Source organism: Zonotrichia albicollis, chromosome 3 (assembly GCF_047830755.1).
Source record: "Zonotrichia albicollis isolate bZonAlb1 chromosome 3, bZonAlb1.hap1, whole genome shotgun sequence".
Classification (NCBI taxonomy): domain Eukaryota; kingdom Metazoa; phylum Chordata; class Aves; order Passeriformes; family Passerellidae; genus Zonotrichia; species Zonotrichia albicollis.
The window spans coordinates 59,915,489-59,942,145 of record NC_133821.1 but is presented as its reverse complement, the minus strand read 5'-3'; the positions used below and the strand labels follow the sequence as shown (position 1 = coordinate 59,942,145).

The following is a 26,657-nucleotide window of genomic DNA, read 5'->3' as shown; positions in this document are numbered from 1 at the left end:
GCTGTGGCAGAAGATGTCAGTGTACCATGAATATGGTCACTGTCAACTTCTGAGTCCAAAGTGCTGCAAGAGAATCTGAGAGCTCAGCAGCCCAAAACTTTCTCTGAGAAACAGCCAGTTCTGCATAGTGAACAAAAACCCTTGAGTTTCAGCTGGGAGAGTAATAGATTGGCTTCTGGGTAAAATGTTCATCCTGCAAAATGTCCCCCAGGACTAATTCTGTGGGTATCAATAAGAGGCTTAAAAATATTAATTTTACCATGCAAGTGAATAATCTGTCACTGGCCTTCCATCAGCTTTACTGCTGTTAGTGGGCCTCATATGGGTCTTGCTGATATGCAGTGTAAGGTTCCAGTAACTTTGAGTGTAGTTTCCTAAAAGGCTAGATAACTTTGTGCAATCATTAACCACCTCTTGCTGCTTGGCATGCTGAAATAATAAGGGTAATTGAATATCACTCTTCTGGGTGTATGCTAATTGCCTGCAGGGCTCTGGAAGGATGTTTCATCCCTGTACACCACACAGCATTATTGGATAGGTAATTGGCATTGTGGGAGCCTTCCACCTTCCTCAAGAATATCAGTGCAGAAGGCAAAATGTCAAGTTAGATGAACAAAGGATTTAATACAGTTTGGCAAGCCCTCTGCTCCTATGGTGCCGTGGTGAGCAGCTGATTGCAGGGTATGCACCTGCCTTTGTGTAATGAGGTCCTGAGCATCCCAGGTCACTATTTTTAACCTGAAACACCAGCAAAAGCCCCATACTTCTCAACATGGTAATTTCTATAGCAAACTCCATAAAAGGTAATGTTCAGTTGTGAATTAAAATGCATTTATGCTTAAATAAGAATCAGGAATGACTATTCCTGGTTTTATAAACACACCATCCCTTGAATCCCTTTAATCTTCTCTGTGTGCTGCTGAATGTCAGGTAATGGAGGCACAGTGTGAGTTCAATTAGTTTAAAATCTTATCATTGTAATTGGGCAGGATGAGCTGTAATATCTTGCCAAATAGGACTCAACACTTTGAGGTTATTTACTAATTTTTTATATTCTTCCAAATGCAATTAATTCCCTAACAGTTAGAAGTTAATATTAATTAATTAACAGGGTTCCTACATAATTGTATGTGATAGACATGCCCAAATGAGTCCTTTGAGGGTGCTGGAAGGTAGGGAGGGGGATTGCTACCATGAATACTGAATCTCCTTGGCAGACTGACTTAACTATAAATGATGTTCAGGGACGATTAGGAAAATGGCCCATGCTAAAGATAACGCCAGAGCATGCACTGCCTCAGCTTAGAGATGCAGCAGATCATTAAATCAGAAAAACCTTGGTGAAATCAGGGCCCTTGAAAAGCTGTGTACCTCACTACTTTCATCTGCCTTAAGCAGCATTTCACTGACTTCAACAAATTTCTGTCTTCAAACTCTTTTTCACTAGCTAAATATCCTTCCCTACAACTTCAGCAAACCGGGGCTGAAAACTTCCCATGTAACAAGGTATTTCCTCTGGGGCTGTTCACCAAGGACCCCTGCCCGTGCTTGCCAGCTGCTGCTCTGCTTTCTTCCCTTCACCACCTAAACAGCCTCCTCCCAACAGAATTAGGGACATTGAAGCAATGCTTCTTGGCTGCTGTGCTGGCTGTCCTGTTTTCTTGGAGACAGCAATGTGGAAGCCACATAAAATTATATCACTGACCATCCAGCTGCTGAATTAAAGCACTGTTGCTATCTGCCATTAGAAGTGCCACTGTTTATATCAGCTGTAAACCCTGAATGCCTGTGCTTATCTCAGGTGCTGAACTGCCTTTTTAGCTAGAAGAGGCTGTTGTGATCGTGACCAATTTTCTGACTTTGTATTCGTTGTGAATGAGCAGGGTACTGTTGTTATGATCAAACTTTCCTGGAGCAGGAATTCATTCAATGCTCCTGACTTGGGCTGTCTAGGGAGCCTGTGCTTCAGCAGGATGAGTATGTGAATGGAGCTCCATCAATAACCACTGATTTTTTTGCAAGGACATTGAGCACCTCTGAGAGTCAGAAAGCACGTACTCCCTAAATAAATTCAGAATAAACTAGAAATTTGTGGGTTTTGATCAAAATACTAGCTATAGGGTATGACAGGCAAATCAGATACCTTCCACATGATAACTGTAATACTAACAGGTTTGAACCAGGTAAGCAATGAGATGAAGAGAAATTTATTGTCAGAATATTATCTCAGTTGAATATTCATTTTTTAGCTACACTTTTATGTGAAGGTCCCCTGCTGTTTCTGCTTTGCTTCTGTCCTTCACTCTGGGACAGGGTTGTTATACACAATTAAACACATATCCAATTTGTGCTCCAGAGACTGTGGCAGCTGTACCTCAGCAGAGGGCGAAGCCAGAGCAGATGGATAGAAGGTGAGTGCTGTCAGTCCGTCGGGATTGAAGATGCCACAAAAATGCAAAAAGACCTATAGTTTGTAAAAGAAAATAAATGTCCTGACAGCCTGATGAAAGACTAAATCAGAAACCCTCATTCCCCCCAAAAGTTAAGATCAACTAAGATTGATATGGCTGCACTGTCAAGTGCTTCATCTTTTTATCCTTTTTTACCTTTTTTTTTTTTTTTTAATGAGAAACCAAACCAATCTAATCCGAATGAGGAAAGTCACCTTCCCTGGTGCTCCATTTAATTTTCCTCAAGCAATAGAAATGAAAATGAAAATTCCATTTCAAAAACATGAAAAGAGGAATATTCTCATGAAGGTAGAAAAAGACTTCAACAGCCCCACAAGAGAAACTTTAAAACTGTCACTCACATCCCTAAAAAATGAAGCCCTACAAAACAGAATGTTCAAACCCACATGTGGGTGCTGCAATTTTTTTTCCCCTCAAAGACCAACAGAAACTGCAGTGACTTAAAAATTCAATAAATGCATAGCAAGGGAGTATTTGAGAAAGGAAGGAGAGGGATGACAGAGCTGAATTCAAGTTAATTTGGAAGACACTTTCAGAAAAGATTATGAACCCTGTTCTGGAACTCCCAGTTATGCACAACAGTCAGTAGCAAAAGATGCTGATGCCTGGATCCGTGGCATTCACATTCCCTGAAAAATTTCCTTCGCCCAGGCTTTTTCTCCTGGGAAGCTAAAAGGCAGCAAGAGAGGCCTCAGAGAAAGGGAAAACAATTCTTACCTCATTTGCTTCTCCTGTGTTGTGCTCCTGTGGAATGTGTTTGGAGATTGTTTACCTGAAGGTGATTGTTTCATTGGACTCTGGTGTGAGTTGTTTTCACTCATTGGCCAATCAGGGCCAAGCTGTGTCGGGACTCTGGAAACAGAGTCATGAGTTTCCTTATTATCTTTTTAGCATTAAGTATCTTTTATGTATTCTATAGGATAGTATATTATTATTTAATATAATATACTACAATAAAGTAATGAATTAGCCTTCTGAGAACATGGAGTCAGATGCATCATTCCTGCCTTTGACGGAGTGCCCTGCATTTGCAATACAGATCAACATTTAAACCTGTAATACTTTTTTAAAAGTGCTGTTTTTAGCTTTATTCTGTACTTATTGTTTTTCACATGGTATCTGTTTCACATGCACTTGTCCCAATTTCTTATAGACCAGATATTGCACATCTGAAGCAGTGCCAAGTCCCAGGAGATCAATGAAACTTTTCACCTTAACCAGAAAGCAGGATATCAGTTTGTTTTCATGAGTTAATCTGTGTGATCATGAGCAAAGCAATCATCTGTGGCAGGGTATGAATTTCCCAATCCCAGTGGAAGTAACTCTTCACCAGTTCTGGCCCAGCCAGAAGAAACAAATTTGGTATCTGCTCCCCTGTTGTCTGCTGATCTGCCCTTTGTGTTTGTATTACAGCAAAGATTTCCAGTCAACCGGCTTGACATTTTTCTATGAAATGACTATGAAATGATACAGCTAAAGGGCAGTATGCCAAGGAATGACCAATTCAAGCATGGCAAATATTGACTGAAACAGAATATTTCAGAGTATGAGGGGCTCACTTGGATTTTTCCATAAGCACCTCAAACATAATCAGCATTTGCATTCTCGGAATTTCCACCTGCTTTACAGCCATGCCTGCACACCCAGCAGCAAGAGAAGCTCATCACACTGTCTGCTCTGTAGCTAGAGAATTGAAAAAATGGAACCTGCCCAAAATAATTTTTAAAAAATTTGTTTCTACGGGTACATGCTTTTACCCAATTACAGAGAAGTAAAAGAAACAATGGAAATAAATCCTGTGTTGCTGAAATCTCCCAGGGGAGAGGATGAGCAAGGGTGGAGGGAGCTGGTTCTCACACATGAGGTGCCCTGAGGACACGGAGCACTGGTACAATCTGCTGCACTGTCAAGTGAGATCAAGGCAATGGCACTTCCAGGGGGCTCTCTCAGGATCCTGCATCCTCCACACCCAAGTGTTTTCCCTACAAAGTGTTATTGGAGCTCCCTGAGGTCTCTTGTCAAGATGTCCCCATTAGAGGGTTAATTAAAGAAATTATGGGATATATGAGTAAACTGTAGGGGAGGTTTGTCCTTCCTCCATTTCACAGAACTTACAGATATTATAATGTGAAATACTAGGATAAGAGAATGTGCTTTTCCCTTGGAACATCTTGTAGGGGAGTAGAAAAAATACAGATTAAGAAAATTTGCCTGTTACAATATGGCTACATGCAGGGTAAAAGCCTGTTTTTTTCCAAGTGCAAAAGTATTATCATACATGATAGAATAACAGGCCCATGGCAAAGGCAAATTAATCACCAGAGAACATGGTATTAAAGGATCTTCTGAGGATTCCTATGCTTCCACATATATTTCATATATGTCTTCCAGTCAGCAAGACAGAAGAAAATAAAACTCCAAGAAACAGCCAGCTCTGTTTGGGCCCATGTGTGCACAGGAGATTTTGATGAGTATGAGAGGGACTTTTCATTAGGATTCTATAAACATCAGGGGCTGTAAATCTAGACCTTTTTTTTCCCCTTACTTTTTTGGGGATGATGGGAATATCTTGTCAGAATTGCTAAACCACACACACACACACACACACACACCTGGGTGTTCTCTCCTAGTTTCTTCTCCTGGTGTATTTTGTCTCACTTTCCAGGTCTCTCATTTCCTTTCCAGCCTGGTTTCTCCAGCTACCCTGTTTTTATACAATTAAACAGCAGTTTATCTTTGTGTTTTGCTCTGCCTGCCTGCCCAGATAGGTGGTGGGGCAGCGGGGCTGGCAGGCAGGAGGCCTGGGCTCTCCCCTGCCCTCTGAAACATGCTGCCAGGTGGCTGAGCAGCATTTCAGCACAATGCCCCAAACACATTTTGTGATGACTCTCAAAACCCTGCTCATATAAAGAGGCTTTTGTGTGGGTTTTTTAAGCACGAGTCTGTCTCTGGTTTTGTGCCCAGCTGCAGGAGCTGGCATTGCTACAAGCTCTGCTGAAGGCCAGTCCCCACATGCCACGCTGCCACGCTGAGCCAGGGGCTCCCTACCATGGCTTTGCTCTGCTTTCCTCCCTTCCACTCCCCCTGAGGTGGCCCTGGCCAGGAGTCTGGATTCCAGAGTCACAGCACCCCTGCAATGGGCACCCACCAGCCTGGGCCCAAAGCACTAAACCTTGTCCTCAGCTCAGAGGTAGAGGCCAATCTGTGCTGTAAGGCTGCCCCCAAACCCCATCCTCTGGCACACAGACACGTCCCTGCAGGAGGGCACGACCTGTCTGAGCACAGCAGAGCTCTCCCAGATTGCACTAAGCTCCCACAGCAACCAAAAAGCCATCCCTCACCTTGACACCCACTTTCAGGTCATGATTTTGTATGTCCCATTTTTCAGGAATGTATTTCCTGAGGGAATCCAGCCTAGTTCAGAATTCCTCCACTGTGGCACAAGCTGTTTGAGAGTGGCAGGTGAAGGCTGTTGGAATGGCTGCATAGACACATGTCCTTTCTCTTCCCCTTTCTTTTTCCCCTACACAGCTACCCTTGTTAGAAAACCAGCAGTAAACTGGTGTTTTCTATGACTGCTCTCTCTTAGCAGATTGTTTTTCCCTTCAAATTATTTTTAAAATGATTTTGCCATTTGGGGTAAATAAGGAAAAGACAACAGGAAACTCAAATTATTTACATTATAAACCTATAGTATTTCTGCATTCCAGTAGTAGTACAGCTTTTCCTGGCAGGAAAAGGGTGGTTTATATGGGCTAAGAATGGAAATAAAGGAAACATTTCTCCTTCAGCAAGGCAGCACACAAACTGTATGTCCCCTTCTTTTTTTTTTTCACTAGAAAATGTTGGAGGTTTTTGAATGAAACAGTGATTGCACATACACACTTTTTTTTTGTCATTTACAATGGATGACTGCTGAAGAAGGAGCTGACATCCAAAAACCCCCTTAGATTCTGGGGTGATGATGGTGGTGCCAGCATGGAGCATTTCCAGACCTTGTATACATCAGCTGCCAGGGCTGGGATTTACAACATTGCAAATTCCTTAGTGAGTTGAGGCTTCAGAGCACAAATATCATCTATACAAATATCATTTACATTTAATCTCTTGATGCTGATGTGAACATATGCTACCACTTCTCTCATTTCTTCTGAAACACCTGAGATTATGGGGATATTTTTGGCATAATAGCTTTCTTCTAAGAATGCTTGCTTTGGAAGTGAGCATAAAATCTGCAAGTTACCAACATGTTCTAGGCCAGGCTGTAGCATGGTGGAATCAAGTCACCCAATTTCCCCCAGCATCATGCCAGAATGCAGGACAGAATTCTAAGTTTCATTGAGGCAGAGGGGGAAGGCACAACAGAGATGCTGATGGTGTGATGGTGGGATCTGGAGACCAGGATGCTCATGGTTGACAAGGAGTCCAGTAGTATCCTTCCTGCTCTCCAGGATGGTTTTGGCTTATTAAGGCTCTTCAACATAAATTTCCTTCACATGCTATACATGTGAAGGAAATTTATGTTGAAGCTCATCATCCAGGGCCACATCCTGGGAGACACAGTTGCGAAACATTTTGGGCAGAAAAGAGGACTAAGCCTACAGTCCCATTTTCTAGGCCAGTATTTTAAGCCCTGAATAATTGCAATGAGCACTACAGCTATCACCCCTGTCCTACCACCCTAAAAATCAAGCAGGAGTAAATTCACTACAAATAAGAGGTGTCTCCTCCAGGGATGATGCCATGCCCCATATCCCAGGCAGGCTGAGGTGTTTATCAGAAGTTCCCCCAAGCTAGGGACAGCCTCTGACCTCTTGCCTCTGACCTCTGATTTTCTATTCAGTATCTCCAGGTGACTCCTTTGTCAGCATGCAGGTAGGATATAGGGGATGGGACACCAAACAATATTGCTTCATCTGGTCCATAAAAGCCCTAAAACTTATGTGGTTTGATGAAGTTTTTACCTGGTAATTAAAAGAAAATATTAAGAAACTTCTTGGTGTCTGCTCTGTAACTGGGCTATTACAACTGCAGGTCACATGCTCAGAAATAAATCTTTGGACAAAGGGATAGGGAAAAAGGCTTTATGAGGCATTAGTCATAAACATGGGGACCCTTTTTCCTCTAACTTGTCCTCCATTACTTCTAAGTCTTTTATCTGTGCATATATGCATCAGAATTTTTGCAAATAAAATAAATCACCAGGATTACATTAGCACAAGCACCAGTAGAGCCATACAAGCAATGCTAATGTGATGATTGCTTCCACTTGGTTGTTTAAGTACCTAGAAACAGAATTTGGAGCTTACAGGAGTTTTACGTCTTCAGGCTCTGTGAGATGGCCAGATGAGTGTAGGACTTATTTCCTTCTTTGTGCTGGTGGCCTCTGACCACAGCAGAGAATAAGTGGATATCAAAGGTGAGGAATAGTTAGGGGAATGAAAGTTATGTGGGAATGGCATGCACACTTCATTTAATAACTTAATAAACCAGAGGGCTTCAGAGGCAGCAGATAACAAATAGGGATAGGGGGGAAAAGTTTGTCTCAAGGAAAGCAGACATTTAGAAGGGTCATTTTAAACCTCTACACCTAAATGAAGGTTTGGAGCAGGGAGTTCTGCTTTAAAGCAGAACAGAATTAGTGTAGCTCAGGTCCACAGCAATGCTGTCAGAGCTCCCAAGCTCAGCAAAGCATTTCCAGGTGACATAGTGTTTAGGTTTGGGCTAAGGTTTTGTTAATTTCCAGTGGAGTTCAAGTGCTTAATATTCTGTTGTATGTGTGCTTAACAGCGCACGTTCTCAGATGGAAAAGGTGGAGAACAGATTAATTATGCTCTGACTCTTCCCATATGAAAATTTTGGGATAGGAAATGCACTGCAAAACAAACAAAATAATGTGGTGATTCCTCCAGCATGTAGCAAACTTATAGAGTTTCTTCCCAGAGACTGCTGTGAATACCTGCAGCTTATGCACACTGAAGACAGCAGCAGGACTTGAACAGAGATATATTCTATATTACTGAGCAGAGAAATTACATCAGCTCTGGAAATATCCTGAGCTACAGATGCTCAGAGCCTGGGGGCAGCAAAGTGCCTTTGATGTTTGCCCTGGTGTCACCCTGCCCTTGGCTTGTGCTTTCTCCACCCTCTGAGTGGGGTGTAGGGCTGGGGCAGCCCCAGTGTCACCTCATGTCACTGCTCTGTGCAGCTGTGCCCTGTGGGAGAACTTCATTAGCCTCACTTTAGAGGGACTGATGGAAAAATCCTGCTCAGCTGTAGGATCCAGATTCTTCAGTAGGGAGATTTCTATCTAATTGCTATGATTTCTGTGCATATCTTGTTGGTGATTCAAAGCCATGCAGAATTCTCACATAGTTTTGTGTTTCTCTCCATTGAATAAAAGCATTATGAAGAAACCCAGGTGAAAAGAAGCAGCTGTGGCACCAAACTATGGATAGTATTGATCTGGTTTTTGGCAAGTCTGGAATGAAGTTACCAAAATAGCGTACAGAAGCCCATGGAGAAAAAAAATTCCACAAGTCAAAGAATTTTCCTCCAAACTTCTGTGGTATGAGTCATTTCAAATGAGAGGAGTAGCAGGGCAGAAATGAAGCAGAAAAGTACAGGAGTAAATGGGTACAGACTAGAGCAAAATGATGCTCAGACAAAACACAACAGCAATATTGCTGAAAAATGCTGACTCTCACCAAAACACTGCAGAGCTTAGTTGGATTTCCAGCTACTCATGTACACCTCCATCCTTTTAATTTGCAGTCTTGAAAACCCTGATCTTGGGTAGGTTTGCTCTTCATTTTTTGTGTTCCAGGGAGGCATGTGGCACATGAACACAGACGCTCAGAAAGGTCTGTTGGTGTACACAACAGATAATGTCAGATATTGTTTGCATAAAGAAGTTCCAACACTTATTACCACCCAATGTCTTGAAAAATGAAGTGATTTCACTTTCCCACCTCACACATCTTGTTTGAGTCATTGAGTCATGTAACCACAGTGTATTTATCCTTAAAATCATGGCATTTTCTGGGGGCATTTTAGTTGCAGCAACAAACCAATTTTTCATTTGTTTCATCAAACATCACAGTGGAAAATGCAACCAAGCACTTGGGCACCACATGTATAAAGTATTTAGCTGGAAAGGACTGTACTGGCACTTAAATTTCCACAAGCTGTGTGTATTTTGTTAGATCAATTTGAATCTAAAGGATGTGTGAGCTGAGCAGAGTTTTTCAGAGCACAGGAGGAGAATCAGCCCACCACCTGCCCAAGTCCACTGCTGAAAAAAGGGAGGAAAAGTACATTGATCTGTATAAGGTATGTTTTCTCTTTGACTTTAACAAGTTTCTCTAAATCGTTTCCTCTTGTGCCTTGCCAAATGAAAAGCAGGTTCAGCTGGATAACAGCAGATTCTGGTAACTACTGCATTTCTCATCGATGTTTGTTTTACAGATGTGGGGGTTTTAACAAAAGTTTTAACACAATGAACCTTGGATTTTCATAGCAACACAAAAACATAATGGTTTCAAACATAGTTTTATATTATCATTGCTATCCAAGAATATATTTTAATCAGGAATACAAGGCACTTATAAGTATATAATATAGACATTTCAGTAAAATGATAACTGTTCTATGTTTAGTAATACCCCAATAAGCAAGACTTAGAAGCACAGAAAGAAATTACCCTATTGATAAAATTTCCATCAATTTCTGATACAAGTCTTTGGAGGGTTTGTGGTTTTTTTCTTTTTAAATCAGAGTGCCACCGAAGGATACCTTGAAATTACAAGGAAATTTCCTATTCAGGAAAGCAGAATAAAACCATGTTTATAGCTAAAATTAAGTTACTGATTTTAGCTCCATAAGCAGAAATACACAAATGGAGAGCTCAGCATTTTCTAAAGTGTACTCAAGTCATGTTCTCAGCAATCAAGAGAGACCTAATCAGATTTTTTCCTCTCAAAAATAATGATCTTGGCAGATTTTGTTAAATAGCTTGCCAGGCTTTGCTGTTCCCAAGGGTGTTGTGTGCTTACGGTGATTGCTGGGTGCTGAGATGTGTTTGTGCCTCGCTGCTGTGTGCTCTCAGCCCCTGAGCCTGCTAACAGCTGAGGGAGGCATTTCCAGTGCTCTGAAACCCAGCTGAAGATGGGAGGCTACGGCTCTGCTGCCCCCAGGACACAGGCTCTGCTCACGCCTCTGCCCTGAGCCTCTGCCCTGGAGCTCAGCTGCTTCCCAGCCACCCTCGGTCACACAGCTCTCCTTGCCTCCCCTTCCTGCCCTCACTTGCTCCCCTCCTTCTTCTCAGGTGACATGAGAGCTCAGGAAGGAAAGTCACCGGGCCACCTCCTCTGCCTTATCCCAGCAGGCTGCTCATTTCTTCAGTTCAGGCATTTTCCTACTCCTGTTTCTCCATCTTCCTCTAGTACAGAGGAAGATAACTAGTGACTAGTGTATCTAGTTATTGCCTTACAAGACATTTTGCAGTCCTCTGCATGAAAATTGCTGCCAAACAACGAATTTATTTTACCTTATAAGAAGAGTAGAAGAGTTCAGAAATTAGGAGCAGCACTTTCTGCTTTAGTTGCCCATGGCTACTAAATGGAATAGGTAAATTAAGCTTAATTTAAAAATAACTAAAACCAAACAAACTAAAACCAAACAAACAATTAAGATTTTCAGTGGTGCTGAAAATACAATATCATGATTGCTTATATTATTTTTGAAAAGGGCACTTGGATGGAAAGTGCCAGAAGACAACAATAAAAACCTACATCGAGTCTGGCTAAAGATGCCAGCATCTGTTCATTCGTCCTTGTTCCTTGTTGGTGAGTAAGACATCCCAGGTGGGAAGAAGGCAGATCAGAGTCCTGGTTCTTATTGCTACACCCTGGGCTGCCTGTGAGTGCCACCAAGCTGCAATACTCACACATGTGGCAGGAAAGTATGTGGGGGTCCTGGACCAGTAACTCTTGGTGAAATTTAAGGTGGACATTTAGACCACATTAACATGGAGTTCCAAAGTACCTGAAATATTGTCTGATCAAGTTCTCACAGCACCCCCACAGCCACTGTGACTGGAGGCACTGGAAGCAGCAATTCTCCCATTTAGCTACATGTTAAGAAACAGAATAACTCGAGTAGAGAGATTAAACAATCCATTTCACCTGTAGAGTGTGGCTGGTGCCAGGGCCACTGCTGCTAGTGAGGATTTCCCTCTCTGGCTATAAGCACAGGTGTTGCAGGGTGGGAGACAGATGAGAGGCTTGCCTGTTTCAGCAAGACACATGTGAAGAGAAAGACTCCATCAAGATGTGGTTTTGTCTAGACTTCCACCTGGAGCTATAATTTAAGTGGTGCCCTTCCCATTAGCACTTCCAAAGCACAGCCACAGGGATCCCATTTCTGAACCACACATCTCTACACAAAGGATTGATGTGCCTGCCAAACCACAGGGCACCAGCAACCATTTCTGTGCTCATGAAGCTTCACCAGCTTGAGTGCACTGCATGAGTTAATTGCCCAGGAGAAGGTATCCAGCTGGTCTGTGTTCTGGAAAGCTTATCCTTCCATGTTTCTTTTTGTTTATACAGCTAAATATTGCAAACTGCATTTTAAGCCTAAACACAGTCTTTCATACTTAACCTCTCTGTTTATGCATTTTATTGAATTTTGGCAGATTGGATTAATTTTCAGCATCTGATTTGTTGCAGTGACTTTGGGCTGGCTGCCCAACTTAACCATGGCTGCTACTCTTGGACGATGGCCTGATCATTAATTATTTCCCTGCTGAAACTGCATTACCACAAAATAAATTTTGTTATAATGACATTAAGTAATGGCCACAGAAACCTGTCCAGCATTAGAAATTTCTTCTTTGAAGATTTTTTATGCTTTTTCTTCACATTATCTAAATCAAGAATGAGATATCATTTAATATTTTATCAGCTTATGAATAAACAGGCCTTTTCTTTTCCTTGCTGCAAATATAACAGCATCAGCATTGAAGTAATTATCAAATCACAGACATTATCCTGCAATCTTTACAAATTCAATCTCCCAAATAAGACAAAACATTTAAGCACAAAAAGATTGAATCATGTCAGGTTAAGTTAGTTACCATCTTTAGTTTACAGGATATAACAGTTGTTACTTCATAAGACAAGTCTCAATACTTAAAAAGGGTTTGATAAAATACTCATTACTTATTCTTACAAATATGGAAATTTTTTAGCCCCAAAATTAAAAATAAACTATTAGGACTCTAACAAAAGACCTTGAGGTGAAAGGAAGAGCAAATTTGTCTAATTAATAATGAGCACCCCATAGGTTCATTGTTAGCACAACTTAAGTGCCAACAATATGTATTTTGGTTACTCGTATTAAAATCCTGCAATTATCCTAATATATGGTAATGTCATTGCCCTTGAAAATACTGCTTTCCTGTAATATGTTAAGAAGCAGATCAATTGTGAAATCATGTGGTTTGGTCTTGCTGTTGGTGATGTCACTCTGTTGCTGAAGGACATAAAAATTGTTAATTCCTTTCCACTTCTACCATTCCCAGTCCGCTCCATCAGAGCAGCCCATTACCCTTTGCATTAGATTCATATGGAAAATAAACCACAATTTTTTTTTCCTGCAGAATACTTTTTAAGAAATATCTGCAGAGGTGATTTACCACTGAGAATATAAACAGAGTTGGAGACATTCAGCTATCTTTTGCTGCATTAATCCAATTCCATTTTAGCTAACAGCAGCCTGATGTTCATTATCCTTCCAGAAGGTAATTCTTGCTTGCCAAATATATGCTTTTCCCAGTAGTTATTATGCTTCTAAGTATTTTCTCATTGTTTTCTGCTGCACAGTATATTTTTTTAAGAATAATTTTTTTTGTAACTTCATCATTGTTTTGAAACATCTCACTGCAATTTAATTATGAAGAATAAGAGGAGTAACAGGCTAATACACTTAGAGCAAATGTGTTTGGCTACTTTAGATTTTTTTCCTCAATTACAGACCAGTAAATTCAGTGGGTTTTATAGATTAGAGCTCAAAAAGGCCATCAGGATAGGTAATGGAATAACTCTGACTTTTTTCATTCTTGTTTTAAATAGGGATGTTTATTACCTGCTCCATCACAATCCACAGCCTTTTTCCTTTCCTTTGCCCACATGGGCTTGACTGGCAGTCTCAAATTTTAATTTAATTCCAGAGCAGAGAGACTGTTCTGCACATGATTTTGTGCAGCACATACAACTCAGCTGCCAGGTTTGAGATTTTCAGCCATGGAGAACATCCTGGTATCACACCTGCAGCCAGAGCTTTGTTGTGCTTGCTGCTGTACTGGGAGGGAAAATAATAAACTTACAACATAAGCAAAGGGATCAAAGCTCAAAGTGCAAAATAGCAAGTAAGGAGTAAGGGAGAAAGGAAGGTTTCCAATAGTCACACCAGACACAACAGTTCCCTTTCATCAGCTTGCATCATCAATCTAAAAATGTCCTGCTAAAGATTGTCACTAATACTTTTGTGATGTCCAAAGGAAAAATATTCACAAAACTATACCCCTCAAAGCCAAACCCATCCCTCAAGGAGCTGGGATGGTTACAAAATCACTTGTAAGAGAATTGCTTAACTCCTTCATGTGCATAGCCCTGGGAAAGAATATATACTATTGTTTGGCCTTACAATGACACAGAGACACTCTAACTACCTGGAGTTATAAATGTTTCCAATTCAAGCAGCAAATTCTTTCATTTCATGGAGGTAAAAACATGGCTCTAACAGGGCAGAGAATATTGATGCTCACAGCATCACAGCTGTTTTCTCCAACTGATGCTCTTCTTTGATGAGTTATCAAAACATTTTTACCTGGTTCCCATTATTATGGGCTTCTTGGGCCCCCTCCAAAATAACTATTACTGTCTATCTGATTCTAATTCTTTTTACAGGGGCTCTTTTTCTCAAAATTTTGTAGTGCTTTAGGACTAAAGTAGCAAGGAAATATACAAGTATATAAACAAGAACCTGTCTTGATCCTTTCATCCAAATTACATCAAGAGGCTAGCCTGTGGAAAGAGCTAATGATCCAATCAGCATAAGGACACACTACAAATTTGAAATCTAATACATTATCTCTAGATGCAGATTTATTATGTAATTACACATTTGAAGAAATTGAATATTCTTATAGGTTTGATTTTTCTGTTGCTATAGTCTCTTGCAATGATTCCTGTAGCATTTCAGTTCCTAGCTGCATTCCACAGAAAAAGTTTTGAATGAATGTTGCTTGACAGAGAGGTCTTCATTGACAAAAGGCAGGAAGGTAGCAATGAGGGAAAAAAAGGATGCTACAAATCCTACAAAGGGGCTGCAAACCCCTGGGATCCTCTGGGATCTCTTTGCATTCTTTGTTAGTGTGATGTTGGCAAGTAGTTTTCATGCAGTTCATGAGCTAATGCAATCTCTATGATGTGTGCTCCCAAGCAGTTCAGCAGAAAAGCAAACTGAAGTGGCAATAAGCAATGAATCAACAACCCCTTGCTGAATTGACAGTAAACAATGAATTAACAGCCTGCTAGGGCATCCTTGAGTCTGTGACTCCTGTGTCTTGTGGATTCCTGCCCTACAAATGAAACGTCAGTCTGCTTCCATTGCCAATATAATCAAAATTAGAAAGTGGCCAATAGAGAGTGGCTATACTTAGTCATATACTTGTTTGTGCCATGATATGCACTGCTCAGTCCCAAGAGCCTTAAAACTGTGTATATATATCCACATATATATACATTACCTGTGGAACAAGAATCAAATCTGCAAGTATTTGCCCCAGAATTTATTACAAGTTGCATCTGGAGGAAAGGGCTTCTATCAGGGATGCTTGGAAACACATTTTAAGCTTGCGGTTTCAAATAAATCTCAGCAGAAATGTAGAACTTAAGCAATTTGTACTCTGTTTCTCAAACCATTTTCCTTCTCTCAGTGCTTGATTTTCAGGAGAATATGGTAGCAAAAGCTCACCAATTTTACTTTAAACTCAGTCAAAATGAGGTAACTCCTGGGCAGGCAGCTAGCTCTGCACATTTTTATGTGAGCCCAGCAGCCAGGCAGGAGCACTCACACACTCCCTCTTCTCTCTGCTCTGGGCTAGGAGAAGAAACACCTGTGTTAGTCTTTGAAGGTACCAGAGGTGTCATATGGTCCACACACCTTTGCTGTGCTGTTTTTTGAGATTTCCTGTCAAACCGACACAGCACAAGACAAGACATGGGCTGTCACCATTAAAGTGGCTGGTTCCACTTCTATATAGAAATGTGGGTTACGACCCTTTTTGCTATTTGTGAAATTGAGAGACAAAGACACATGACAAAATGGGCTGCTGGAATAGTAATTTTGTCTTTATTTTCTCATCCATTTTCTAAACAGGCAGTATTATTTCAAAAATTCAGAAATAAAGTCATGGTCAAACCCACAAATACAATAACTTAAATGAACATTTTTCTTTTCAAGATGACTGAAGTATAGGATAAATAAAATATATTATTTTGGACATTCTCCATAAACAGCTCATATCCAATAGTTTCTCCATTAAGCATTCAGAAAATCAATATTTATTACTTAAACTACTCTGTCACTGACTGCATCTTTAGAGGAACAAGTTGCCTGGAAAAAAATGAGATTTCACTGAAGAATAAACCTATAGAAATTATGTTTCTTAATGTTTATGCATCCTTAATCCTCTCTTCTCTCTTGAACTCAATTTATAACAAATTAGTTTCATCTGAGTGGGACTGGAAGCTGTTGGTGCTTAGTTTAGCTAAGGGACCAAGCAGCAATGGAAAACATTAGGGATCATCCACAAAGCTAACACTGAGGCCAAGCTCCTGAGAAACCATCCTCTGCAGAGTTGCTCTTTGCTCCTACAGAGGAATCTATTGACTTCATTCAGCCCAGAGACAGCCCAGCATTAGCTTCAATGAGCTAAATCTAGCACACACCCACTGCGTGCACAAGCAGCATTTGCTGTATTGAAGATATTAATCTGGTCAACAGCCCAGAGGCTGAGGTGCCAGTCATGCGCTCTGCTTATCACACAATTCCTGTAGGTCCTGTCTTACCCAGTGGTCACTGCTCAGACTGACTTGGCACCTAAGGGAGCCCCTGTTCAGCACTGCATGGACCAGAGGGGCAAAACGCAGCTTCATCTCAGAGAACTCACAGCCTAGGATAATGTAACAAGCAGTGGTTCTGCCCCACGACAAAGCAAGGCTGCCACAGCTGGAGCCCTGTCCTCTCTCCATGCCACAGGCCAGCATAATCCCGATGTCATGAAAGAATTCAGCTGGAGCCCATAATACTTAACATTAACTGGATGGACAAAGTGCAAATCTTAGTTCACTGCATTAGACATTAGCTTTTTGTTTTTAAACACTGAGTTGAAGAACCAGTTTCCTTCTGGTCTTTCTCATCAATACCACTTGTCTACAGAATTACTACAAAACACTGCAACAATCTAATATCTGCTTAACATAACTGAGCAGCTTTGATAATGATCTGCTCCATCCTAATCTGAATCTTAATCCAGTCAATATTCATATTTTTTTCTTCTCACTTTTTATTGCCAACTCTATTTCACCTCACGTCTTGTTTAGTCTCTAGCCTAAAACTTCAGCTCCTATAGGCAAGTAGTTAAAAGAAAATCTTGCTTCCCTTTGCAGTTTCTAGGTCTCATAATTGCACTAAAAGGCTTGAAAACATGAACCATGTCAGCTTAAGGAAAGAAAATAAAAACCTCTAAGGCACTTTTTAAACAAAATTCTCATCACTTTTACAAGAAGCTTATAATCTGAAGAGTTGAGGTGGGTGCCAGAGACAGAAATTTCTAAGTCCTTGAGGTTCAAATGTAAGGATTCCTCTTCACCTTCCTTTTCTTCTTCTGCTTTTCTACTCTTGGATTTGATACGAGGAACGAAGGTGCCCAAATTTCTGGTAGAAATCTTCTTCAGCACGATTCAGAGCTTCCTCATCGATGTAGACAGCTGGTCTCCGGGCAGCCAAGAAGTACTGCACCTTCCTCAGGCTCCATCCCAGCACGTACCTCAGCCAGCCGCTGACGGCAGCTGTGGACCTGCCCACGCCAGCATTGCAATGCACATAGACAGTGTGTCCGTTCTGCAGCAGCCCGTGCAGCAGGCACACCGCTTGCGGCAACATCTGGATCCTGCCTAAGGTTAAAAACAAGGCACGTTCATTTGCACTGGACAAAGTCAGCTCGTGGCTGAGATTCTGCCTGCACAGCCTGATGAATTGTGAAATATAATAGCAGACCTGATATATTCCACTTTTTTCTTTCTTTTCTCAAACCACTTTCTAGGCTAACTTGTTGGTTTTTTTCCTTGCAATATAGAATCAGATCACACAAAACTAAAATGCCCCAAGTCTCTTCTAAATACAAATTCTGATAACATCAGATGTGTGTGGCGCATTCATTTTCAAAGGAACTGAGACAAGGCAGCACATTATAGAGAACAGCACAACTTACATAGCGTTAAAGTCAGCAAGCCAAAACTGAAATTTCAATTTTTGAAATACCAGAGGTTTGTGAAGGTACCTACAGACTGCTGATTTCCAAAACGTTGCAATGAAGGCCACATTCAGTAAGTGAGGAGGGAGCAGGAGCAGAAGAACATTTTACTGTACAACTTAAAACTGTTATGATTTCACTGTGCACTAAGCATACAGTCAAACAACACAGAATAGCCTTTCTCACTCTCAAAGGAATGAACATACCATATTTTCTGACACTTTTTTTCTGGCTATCCTGGGAAACAGAGCTGCAAGCAGCAGAGCCCAACTTTTCCTCATGGCACATATGGGCACTGACAGTAAGCCCTTTCAGATCCCTCTTTTAAGGTCTCCTGTCTTCCCTGATGTCCTGTTGCTGATATGACAGTTACCTATTTGGGCAGTGTATTTCCCTGTGTTGAAAGCACTCACTTCTGCTGCCAGGCTGCTCACTTGAAAACACACTCACTTTCTAACCTTCTGGTTGGAAACAAGACTTTGAACTGAGCATTCCAACCAAGGACTTAAAAGTACTAGTAACTGATGTTACAGCTTAGGTGCTATGAGTATTAATTGCAAACTATTATATAAATGTTGCTATGGAATTTCATCAGACTGGGATACTACACTTAAAGAAAAAGTGTTTGTTGGGAGGGGAACAGCAGACACACAGCACTGCCTCTCCATTTTTAATCAGCAAAGGTGGCAAGCTGCCCTGCTCTGCAAACTTGCAGTCTTCCACCTACACAGCATACTTTCATTATGTAGGCTGAACTCAAGCTGAAAGTAAAAACAGTCAAGCAGTTATTGATGTCAGATGGCTTTAAACATTATTACAAATTATTACAAATAATACTGCCAGACACAAAGTACTTCAGATGCCCTCTCTGCCTACAAGAAAATATGAATAATTTGTTAAAGACAGCACACAAAGAAACTATACCTTGTGTTCCAGCTGCGCTTTCATGCAAAATGTGCACAGAACTCCTCCCCCCCACCCCAGCTGTCATGAAAGTGACAGATTATTAACTCCAACTGTTTGTTGCGATTAATTTACTGCAAGAGTGACATGAGCATTACCTTCAGTGCTCATGTCTGCAGTTGGCAGCCAGACATAGGCAAGGCCTTCTTCCTTATACAGTTTCATGAGGATTTCAGGGCTCATGGGTTCCGGGTAGCGGTTGCAGCCCCAGGAATTTTGGACAATGTCAGATTCAGTCTGGAAGTTCATCACAGCTGTGACACCCAGCTCATGCTTCAGCTTGATGGTCACATGCTCCAGCTGCCGAGGACAGCTTCCCAGCCAGATGTTTGGCAGAATCCTAGCGTTGAGAAAAGAGTGGGGTTGATTACAGTATCTTAAGGAAACTGCCAAGTTCAGCAGTGTTCTTGTTCCAAACCTGCTTGACATCATCACACAAACACCACTAAGCACACACTTTTCACGTCAGGCAGTAAGAAACTTCTTGTTTCATTATAACTTATTTTGTTCCAGTTGAGTTGGTGATGTCTGACACTGGGGATCAAGCTCCCAGACTACACCAAAGAGCCAGATGTGCTGAGAAAAAATTTCAGAGCACAGTTATAGCACAGGTCTCCAACGCATCATTAATCACTAAGCTTGAAGTGAAAGCTCACTAACATCAGGAATTCAAATAAAAAAACTCTGAAGATTGATTCAGTTTGCACACACAGAGAGGAAAAAACCCAACAAAACAAAAAACCCAAACAAATAAAAAAAATCCTGCCACAAAAACAACAACAAAACAACCTAAAGAATTCACATTATCCAAATCTGCATTACTTTAGTAATAAGTCAAACTGAAAGAAGTCTTCCAACTCTTTAGCTACCACTATAATGAGGGAAGTAGGGAAAAAAGCATTTTGAACAGCCCTTCTGTGATGAAACTTGAAAATTAATGAGTCGTTTTCTTCTAATTTTTCTCTGGTCTCTTAGAGGCTAGTGGGAAACAAATACAGAATTACAACACATGTATAGCTTCCCTCAAGGGCTGAAGGACCAGAATTTTTTCAGGAAAACAAGGTTTATGTAGGATGGGAAAGTAGCAGAAATATGGCTGTTTATCTAAATCAAACTTCAAGACTTCTATGATTTTCCCATTGCTAATTATCATAAAACTATTGCATATTTCAACAGATGTTGACATTATAAACTGAATATTTAGAAACTTGTTTTCAAATGAGGGGTTTTAATATGCACATGCAATTAAACTGATGGCATCTACAATGGGTTATTCAGATGCTGAAATTATTAGTGATATACTTTAATTTCTTTGTGCTTCCATTGACTTCAATTTTGAACATGTAATCTACAAGCTTAACAAAATACCCCTGCATTTAACATAAAACTTTGCACACCTTATTAATTGCAACAAATCTGTAGCACTACTAACTACAAACTTAGCAAACACTATTACATGCAAATCTACAACAAAAGCTAGATTCTCAAAAATAAAACATCTGCCATGCATGCCTTATGTTCTTTCCCAATTTTAACCTCAGCAACAATTAAGGAAATTTTTAATGTTTTTTCTCAGGAGCCTATAAAGCACTCTTAAATCATCAGGTAGCTATTTCCATTTTACTGTTCACAGTAATAGGTACTAGCATTTAATTAAGACCTGTAATTGACTGTCATTATTAAATCCTGCTATATTAGTACTGCAATATTATAAAAAATAAAAATTCAGATCCAAGAAGAACTAATTATTATTGTTTCCTGCTTGTAATTATTGTTATTGTTCTAACAATAATTGTTGTTATTGTTTTCATGGTGAGTTGCATACTAGCCACACAAACACAGCCTTTGGCCTTAACAGCGCCTGTTTCAATGGGACAAAGCACTTGATATCAATATGTGGTAACTGAGACCAATTCAAACCAACATATAACATAGCAAATAATCATTTCAACGATGTTCCAACAGTGAGATCACTTGAAAAGATTTGACCTAGTTTTTGTTTCACATACATGTTCAAGAATTGCCCAAGATCCAACATCCCAGCTCAAGCATTCCCGCTGATCAGAGGGATAGGTGACGCTCCACTGCAACAACTCCTTCACTGCCCCCCTTCCACAGCAACTCCCATCCCAACCTGAGTGAGTGACTGCTGTCAGGAACCTGCCCCAGGAACTTTCCACCATGATCAGGGCATTTCAAGGAGCTCAGTGTGAGATACAGAGCCCTAACAGAGGCTGGAGATGAGCAATGGCCACAAAGCTCCATTCCCAGGACAGAGAAATGGCAGTATCACTAATAACTTGTGACAATATGAGGATATTATTTCAAGAACAAGAACATTAGTACCCTTCCTTCAAAGGCTTTCCTGGAGACTCATACATATGTAATTCACTTGATACTTTGTGAAACATCTAATGCACTAAATTACCTTGACGGGAAAAAAAAATGTGTGTTTTCTAGGATGTGATTAAATTAAAAGTGACTAAAGGATTCCTGAGATAAATAAAATTCTGAGTAGTACTCTTGCTTACTGGTAAACCAATGCTATATAATTTTTTCCCTAATGATTTTCTAATGGATGAACATCACAGCTGTGCTATTGCAAGACCCCTGGGATACAGACCATTTGTTTATTTTGTTCTTGCAGCCTAACAGATCTTGTACATGACAAGACCTCCTCTATTGCACAATACTAATTGCATTTACTGAACAATCAGAAGAATTTACCAAATTTTTATCATTGTCTTTCCCCACAATTAACTGAACAAGTGGAGACACTAGAGAATGACCTAAGAGATGTATTTAGGACAGGCAATTCTTGTGAATTAATTTTATGATCGGGTCCTAAAGTTTAGCCTTTGAGAGGATCAATATGTAGCCTTGACCTTGGTCTACAAGCCCCTTATCTACCCACCTACAAACAACTGTAATTCTTGGTCTTGCTGGCCAAGCCTTAACCACCCTTTTGCCATGCAGAAAACAATACTGCAAAACTCTCCTATCAGCCAATTTATGTAAAACTTCTAGGATAATCCTACTGCACAGTACCTATATTCCTATTTATCTTTATCTAATTCAAAAATTACCTTTTTCTGACATCAGAAGGAAGGAATAAAAGGGGTTGATGCATGTGGGAGTACAGAGACTAATGGAGAGTTTAGCAGCTCTATTTTATATATAGATTTTTTTGATAGCCCTACTGACAGTTTCATTATGCTGAGGATCAGGAAAACATACATACTGAACCAAGCAAGAATGTGGTCATTTCATTTTTACATGTCTTTCCTTAATGATATAACTTTTAGTTATATCATGATATAACTTTTAGTTATATCATTAAGTTAGTTATATCATTATTTAGTTATATAATGATATAACTTTTAGTTATATCATTAAGTTAATCATTAATGCCCTTCTTTAAGTTGCCACTGAATTTCAGTAGGTAGCTAGATTTTAGCCACAAGACCATTTGGCATGGGAAAGAAAGTTCTTTTATGTTCCCCTCTAAACTGTCAAGTTACAGTGCTCTGAGCTCTCTGACAGCCACTGCTTTCCAGGTCACATGTGGGTGTATTCCAGCAGCAGATTATGTGATCCCTAAGCACATCAAAAAATATTGGGAAATTGTTAGTGATCAATAGACCTTTAATCTTTTCAAAATATCAAAACAGGATGGTGTTTTAGCAAAATTCTACTTGAAACTTTGCTTTCATATAAAAATGGCACTTTGTCATTGTACATCTTTACTCTCTGCATCAAGGATAACAAACCATGTTTGGCTCCAGAAGACATGGTCAATTCAGAGACAGTTTATCAATGAAGAAATCACCTACAGTGATTTAAACATCAACACTGTTTAGTGATCTTCTGAGATTAAGTCTTGAAGATTGTCTATAAGCCCTTTTTTATAGGTAATTTCTGTCAGCTACTTTCAGCCTGCCCTACACTTCAGTTCCCTACCAGGATACAATATTTACCTACCTTAAGGGGACTTTTAGGGCTCCAATGGATGAATTAATGCGAGAAGCTTGAGGTTGTGGTAACAAGGACTGAATGTTAGGAAAATGTTATTCAGTTTATTTTTACAGAATCCAGACAGAAGGCTGACATATTTAAAACCTGCTTTTTGACTTATAAACTGAGAACACCAACAATTATTTATCATTACCCCTGACTAAATATGGAATACCCTGCAAACACTTGTACATTTCTTTTCCAGCACACTTAAATTATTTTTAATGATGTAGACATATATTGTGTTTGTTGGCTTCCCCCCAGGACCCTGCACAGTCTGGATTAAAATGACAATTCAGAGTGAATTATATATAACATTGTTATATTATATACAACAATTCAGAGTGAATACATCTAAAATACCAAATGCATTCCATTTAATCAATGTGTATGCAAATGTTCTTCTCCATCCCTAAGGAGAAAATGAGTCTGAGGCAGTGAAAAATTAGCATTGTGAATTTTTTTTAATGGTGCAGACTAATTTTCAGGCTGGTTCACAAAGCATCACACACCATACCTCCTAGCCTTAGTACAGTACCAAACCAGCCCAGCAACTGAATTTGTAGGGATGTGATTTCCAGGGAATTGACCTGACCTAGGGGAAGACAGCAGGCTACTGCATCAGGCAGTCAGCTCTTCCTCCATGACACCAATGTCTACTCTGCCTCTTCAGCATCCCCAGTTTTACTTTTGCTAATAATGCTTTGAGACAAACAGATCCAAAACTGAAATTTCCTTAAAATGCAGAGTTGCAAGCTGGGATGACTCGGGTCTTTGCTTCCAGATCTGAGCAATCATCAGTGTGCTAGGAGAAGGCATCTTAGAATGCATCCTAGAATTAATCAGCCCTCTAAGAGTTACAGTTCTTATAGAAAAGGATAGGCTTTAGCACTTTAGGAACACATTTCATAAGAATATCTATCAAGTATTGACAGGTGTCCTTTTATCCTGATAGTTGCCAGCTTTAATCAAAAGAGAGGACTTTGCAAAACTAGGGAAAAATAGCAGGGTATTTGTCATTGGTTATTTGCAACAATGATCTATCAATGATTCCATTTGTTTATACCAGTGATATTTTTGACCAAGGTCCAGTCTATTATATTAAATGAAAAGTGATGGATTGAATCATCCCTCAGTGCCAGGTGAAGGGGTAGCTGTGTTAAAGCTTGCACTCCACTTTTCTACACCAGACTTCCTAAGATCCCATTAAGCATCTGATGACAGTGAGATAAGTACTAAAATACACATATAACAAAACAAAGCCATTTAGCTGAAGCAACAAACAAAATAATGATTAAATTGACTCTGTCCTCCCTCAAGACTCTTATTTCCTAGTAAGGTATAGTGTGCAACCTCAGCTACATGGAACTTGCAGCAAAACTTCTGCATTCCCAGAAGAGCAAAATATATAATTCAGTCAATTTATCCCCAGAATTTTGCGTTGCTTCTCTGCATACAGAGTGGGTTTTTTGCACCAATATAGTGCTATTACCCTGGTACCACTACATGCAAGCAGCCCAAAGGGAATATAGGCCTGAAGTACAACTCCGTTACAGACAATTTTTGCAGCACTTGAACTGCTAGAGACTGTTTCCAATTACACTGCATTCCTATTTCCTCCCCTGATGGCATTGGAGTAGGAACTCATTCAGAATTTCTATAAGGTGGATTTTTAATCAAAAATTATGATCTGTCTGAACCAAAAGCTTCATAGAAGTTTTCAACTTTCAGCCAAATTTAAACTAGTTCAGAGACCAGATGTCTGTTCCCTGTCTCACATGACACAAAAAAGAGATTTCCAGAAGTATTGCTTTGGGCACATTCAAAGCGAGAATATAGGAAATCCTCTGCTATAGCTGAGATGCTCTTTCATCTTTTCTGTATTCTCTGCCCTGTGACAAGGCACATCACTTTAAATGGCAATTATGATTATGATGACCCAGAACTATCATCCTGTATGTGCTTGCTCCTTCTTTTGCCTGTGGCATCCTTCTAACACATAGCAGCTTATTCATAGGTCTGAGTGTGCCTTCCCTGAAGTACCAAATTAGACATCTCTCTTCCAAGCCTTCCTTGTTCTTTTCTCTGAACCTGCGACAGTGAGCACTTCCTAGAAATCAGATGGGTTCCTGTACTTTTGTCAGAGCAATCTGGAAACACTACTTAGATTGCTGTCTAATGCCCTGAAATGCATTCACAGACAGAGAAGAATTTTCAAATTACCAAATTCTCTTCTCCATTGGAAGATCTGAGCATGTTCAAATATTCTTTGATGTGTAGAAAACATACTGATTACTATCCTCACCTCTGAAAAAAATGAATTTTGTCCAATATGAATAGTGCAGTCACAGGTCATAGACGCACCTTCTTGTATCCATAATGGACACAAAGAACAGATTATTTCCTTCCACTCTGTAAAACCCTTTTACTTCTCTCTAAGTTACTAACACACTCCAACACATCTTTGCATTCTTCACACGTACACACACACACACTTGCCATATATTCAAAGCATCTGATCACTCTTGCTTGCCTTTGGACTCTCTCTCTTTTTGAATGTTATGCCCAGTACTGAAAAGAGTACATTTCTGAGAAGAGCCAACAATTATTTATCATTTACTTGCTTCTTGTGCTCCAAAGGCTTTATCCCTCTTTCGTTCCCTGGCAGTTCTTCTACAGCATGCCATTGCTGACCTATATTCAACATGGGATTCCTTTTTCAAGTTAACATCTTTCCAAACAGATGAACCTACTCAACAAGGCGAGATCAAAGTTTGTCCAAACCATTATTAGTTTCAATTGCCAGCGGTGTCAAATTAAACTAAATGAATATGCAGCAAAAGAGCAGATGAGATTAACAGTTGATGAATGCATCTCTGCAATATGTCTTGGAATAAATAATCTCATATGCACATCACTGTATTTTAAGCTAACTGTAATCAAATGAAAAGGGAAACAGTACCTCCTTCTAGTGACACTTGGTGAAAGCATTGCTTTATAAAGAGATCAAAGTGGAAATATGAGCCTGTACCAATAAGTGAACTGAAAGTAACAAAAATGCATAGTAATGGTCTAAAAAATCACTCTGTGCACTCAAACTTTGAACTTTTTACTAATATTTTGTTGTATATAGAAAGATACAGAAAAATGAAAAATATTAAAAATCAGTTCAGTAGATTCCAGCAATTTCTTGTGAAAATACTTTCAAATGAGGGCTGACTAAGGATTTAACATCCTTAAGAGGAAATTTAACCACTGTTTAAAGATCATATGTACGAAAAGGCCAAATCAACTGGCTTTATCTAAATAAAAGATATAAAGAATATCAAATTCCATATAGCTTCACCTATAAAGTAACTACCAAGAGATGAGAAAAATGGCAAAATTTTAAAAATAATTTTTTTAGCCTTGTGTCTTCCTCCATAATATGGACAGCATGGACAGATACCAAAAGAGAGTCCCTTGTTTGGTTTTGCACAGGAATTCTGGTTTTACTACAGTCTGTTCAAATAAAGGACAGAAAGATCTCTCAGCAAAATTCCTCCTTGCCAATGAAATAATTATATGGGACTGGGGGGTTATGGCACTAACATTTCATTGCATAT

The 26,657-nt window shown here is 39.9% G+C and overlaps 1 protein-coding gene across 5 annotated transcripts in view; it reads right to left on the bottom strand.

The window, feature by feature from the left end:
* Positions 1 to 2,205: 2,205 nt before the first annotated feature.
* EPM2A (EPM2A glucan phosphatase, laforin) overlaps positions 2,206 to 26,657 on the bottom strand; it is a 50,893-nt gene continuing 26,441 nt past the window's right edge. For 3 of the 5 annotated variants that reach the window (XM_074537584.1, XM_074537587.1, XM_074537586.1), the window contains exons 3-4: positions 19,137 to 19,378; positions 15,869 to 17,716 (exon numbers count right to left, since the gene is read on the bottom strand). In XM_074537584.1, coding sequence (XP_074393685.1) covers positions 17,436 to 17,716; positions 19,137 to 19,378 — 523 coding nt within the window. In that variant the 3' untranslated portion in view covers positions 15,869 to 17,435. Of the gene's footprint in view, positions 2,465 to 3,183; positions 3,324 to 9,178; positions 9,337 to 15,868; positions 17,717 to 19,136; positions 19,379 to 26,657 lie in introns of those variants that run through there. The other 2 variants (XR_012579588.1, XM_074537585.1) reach the window with 2 other exon arrangements.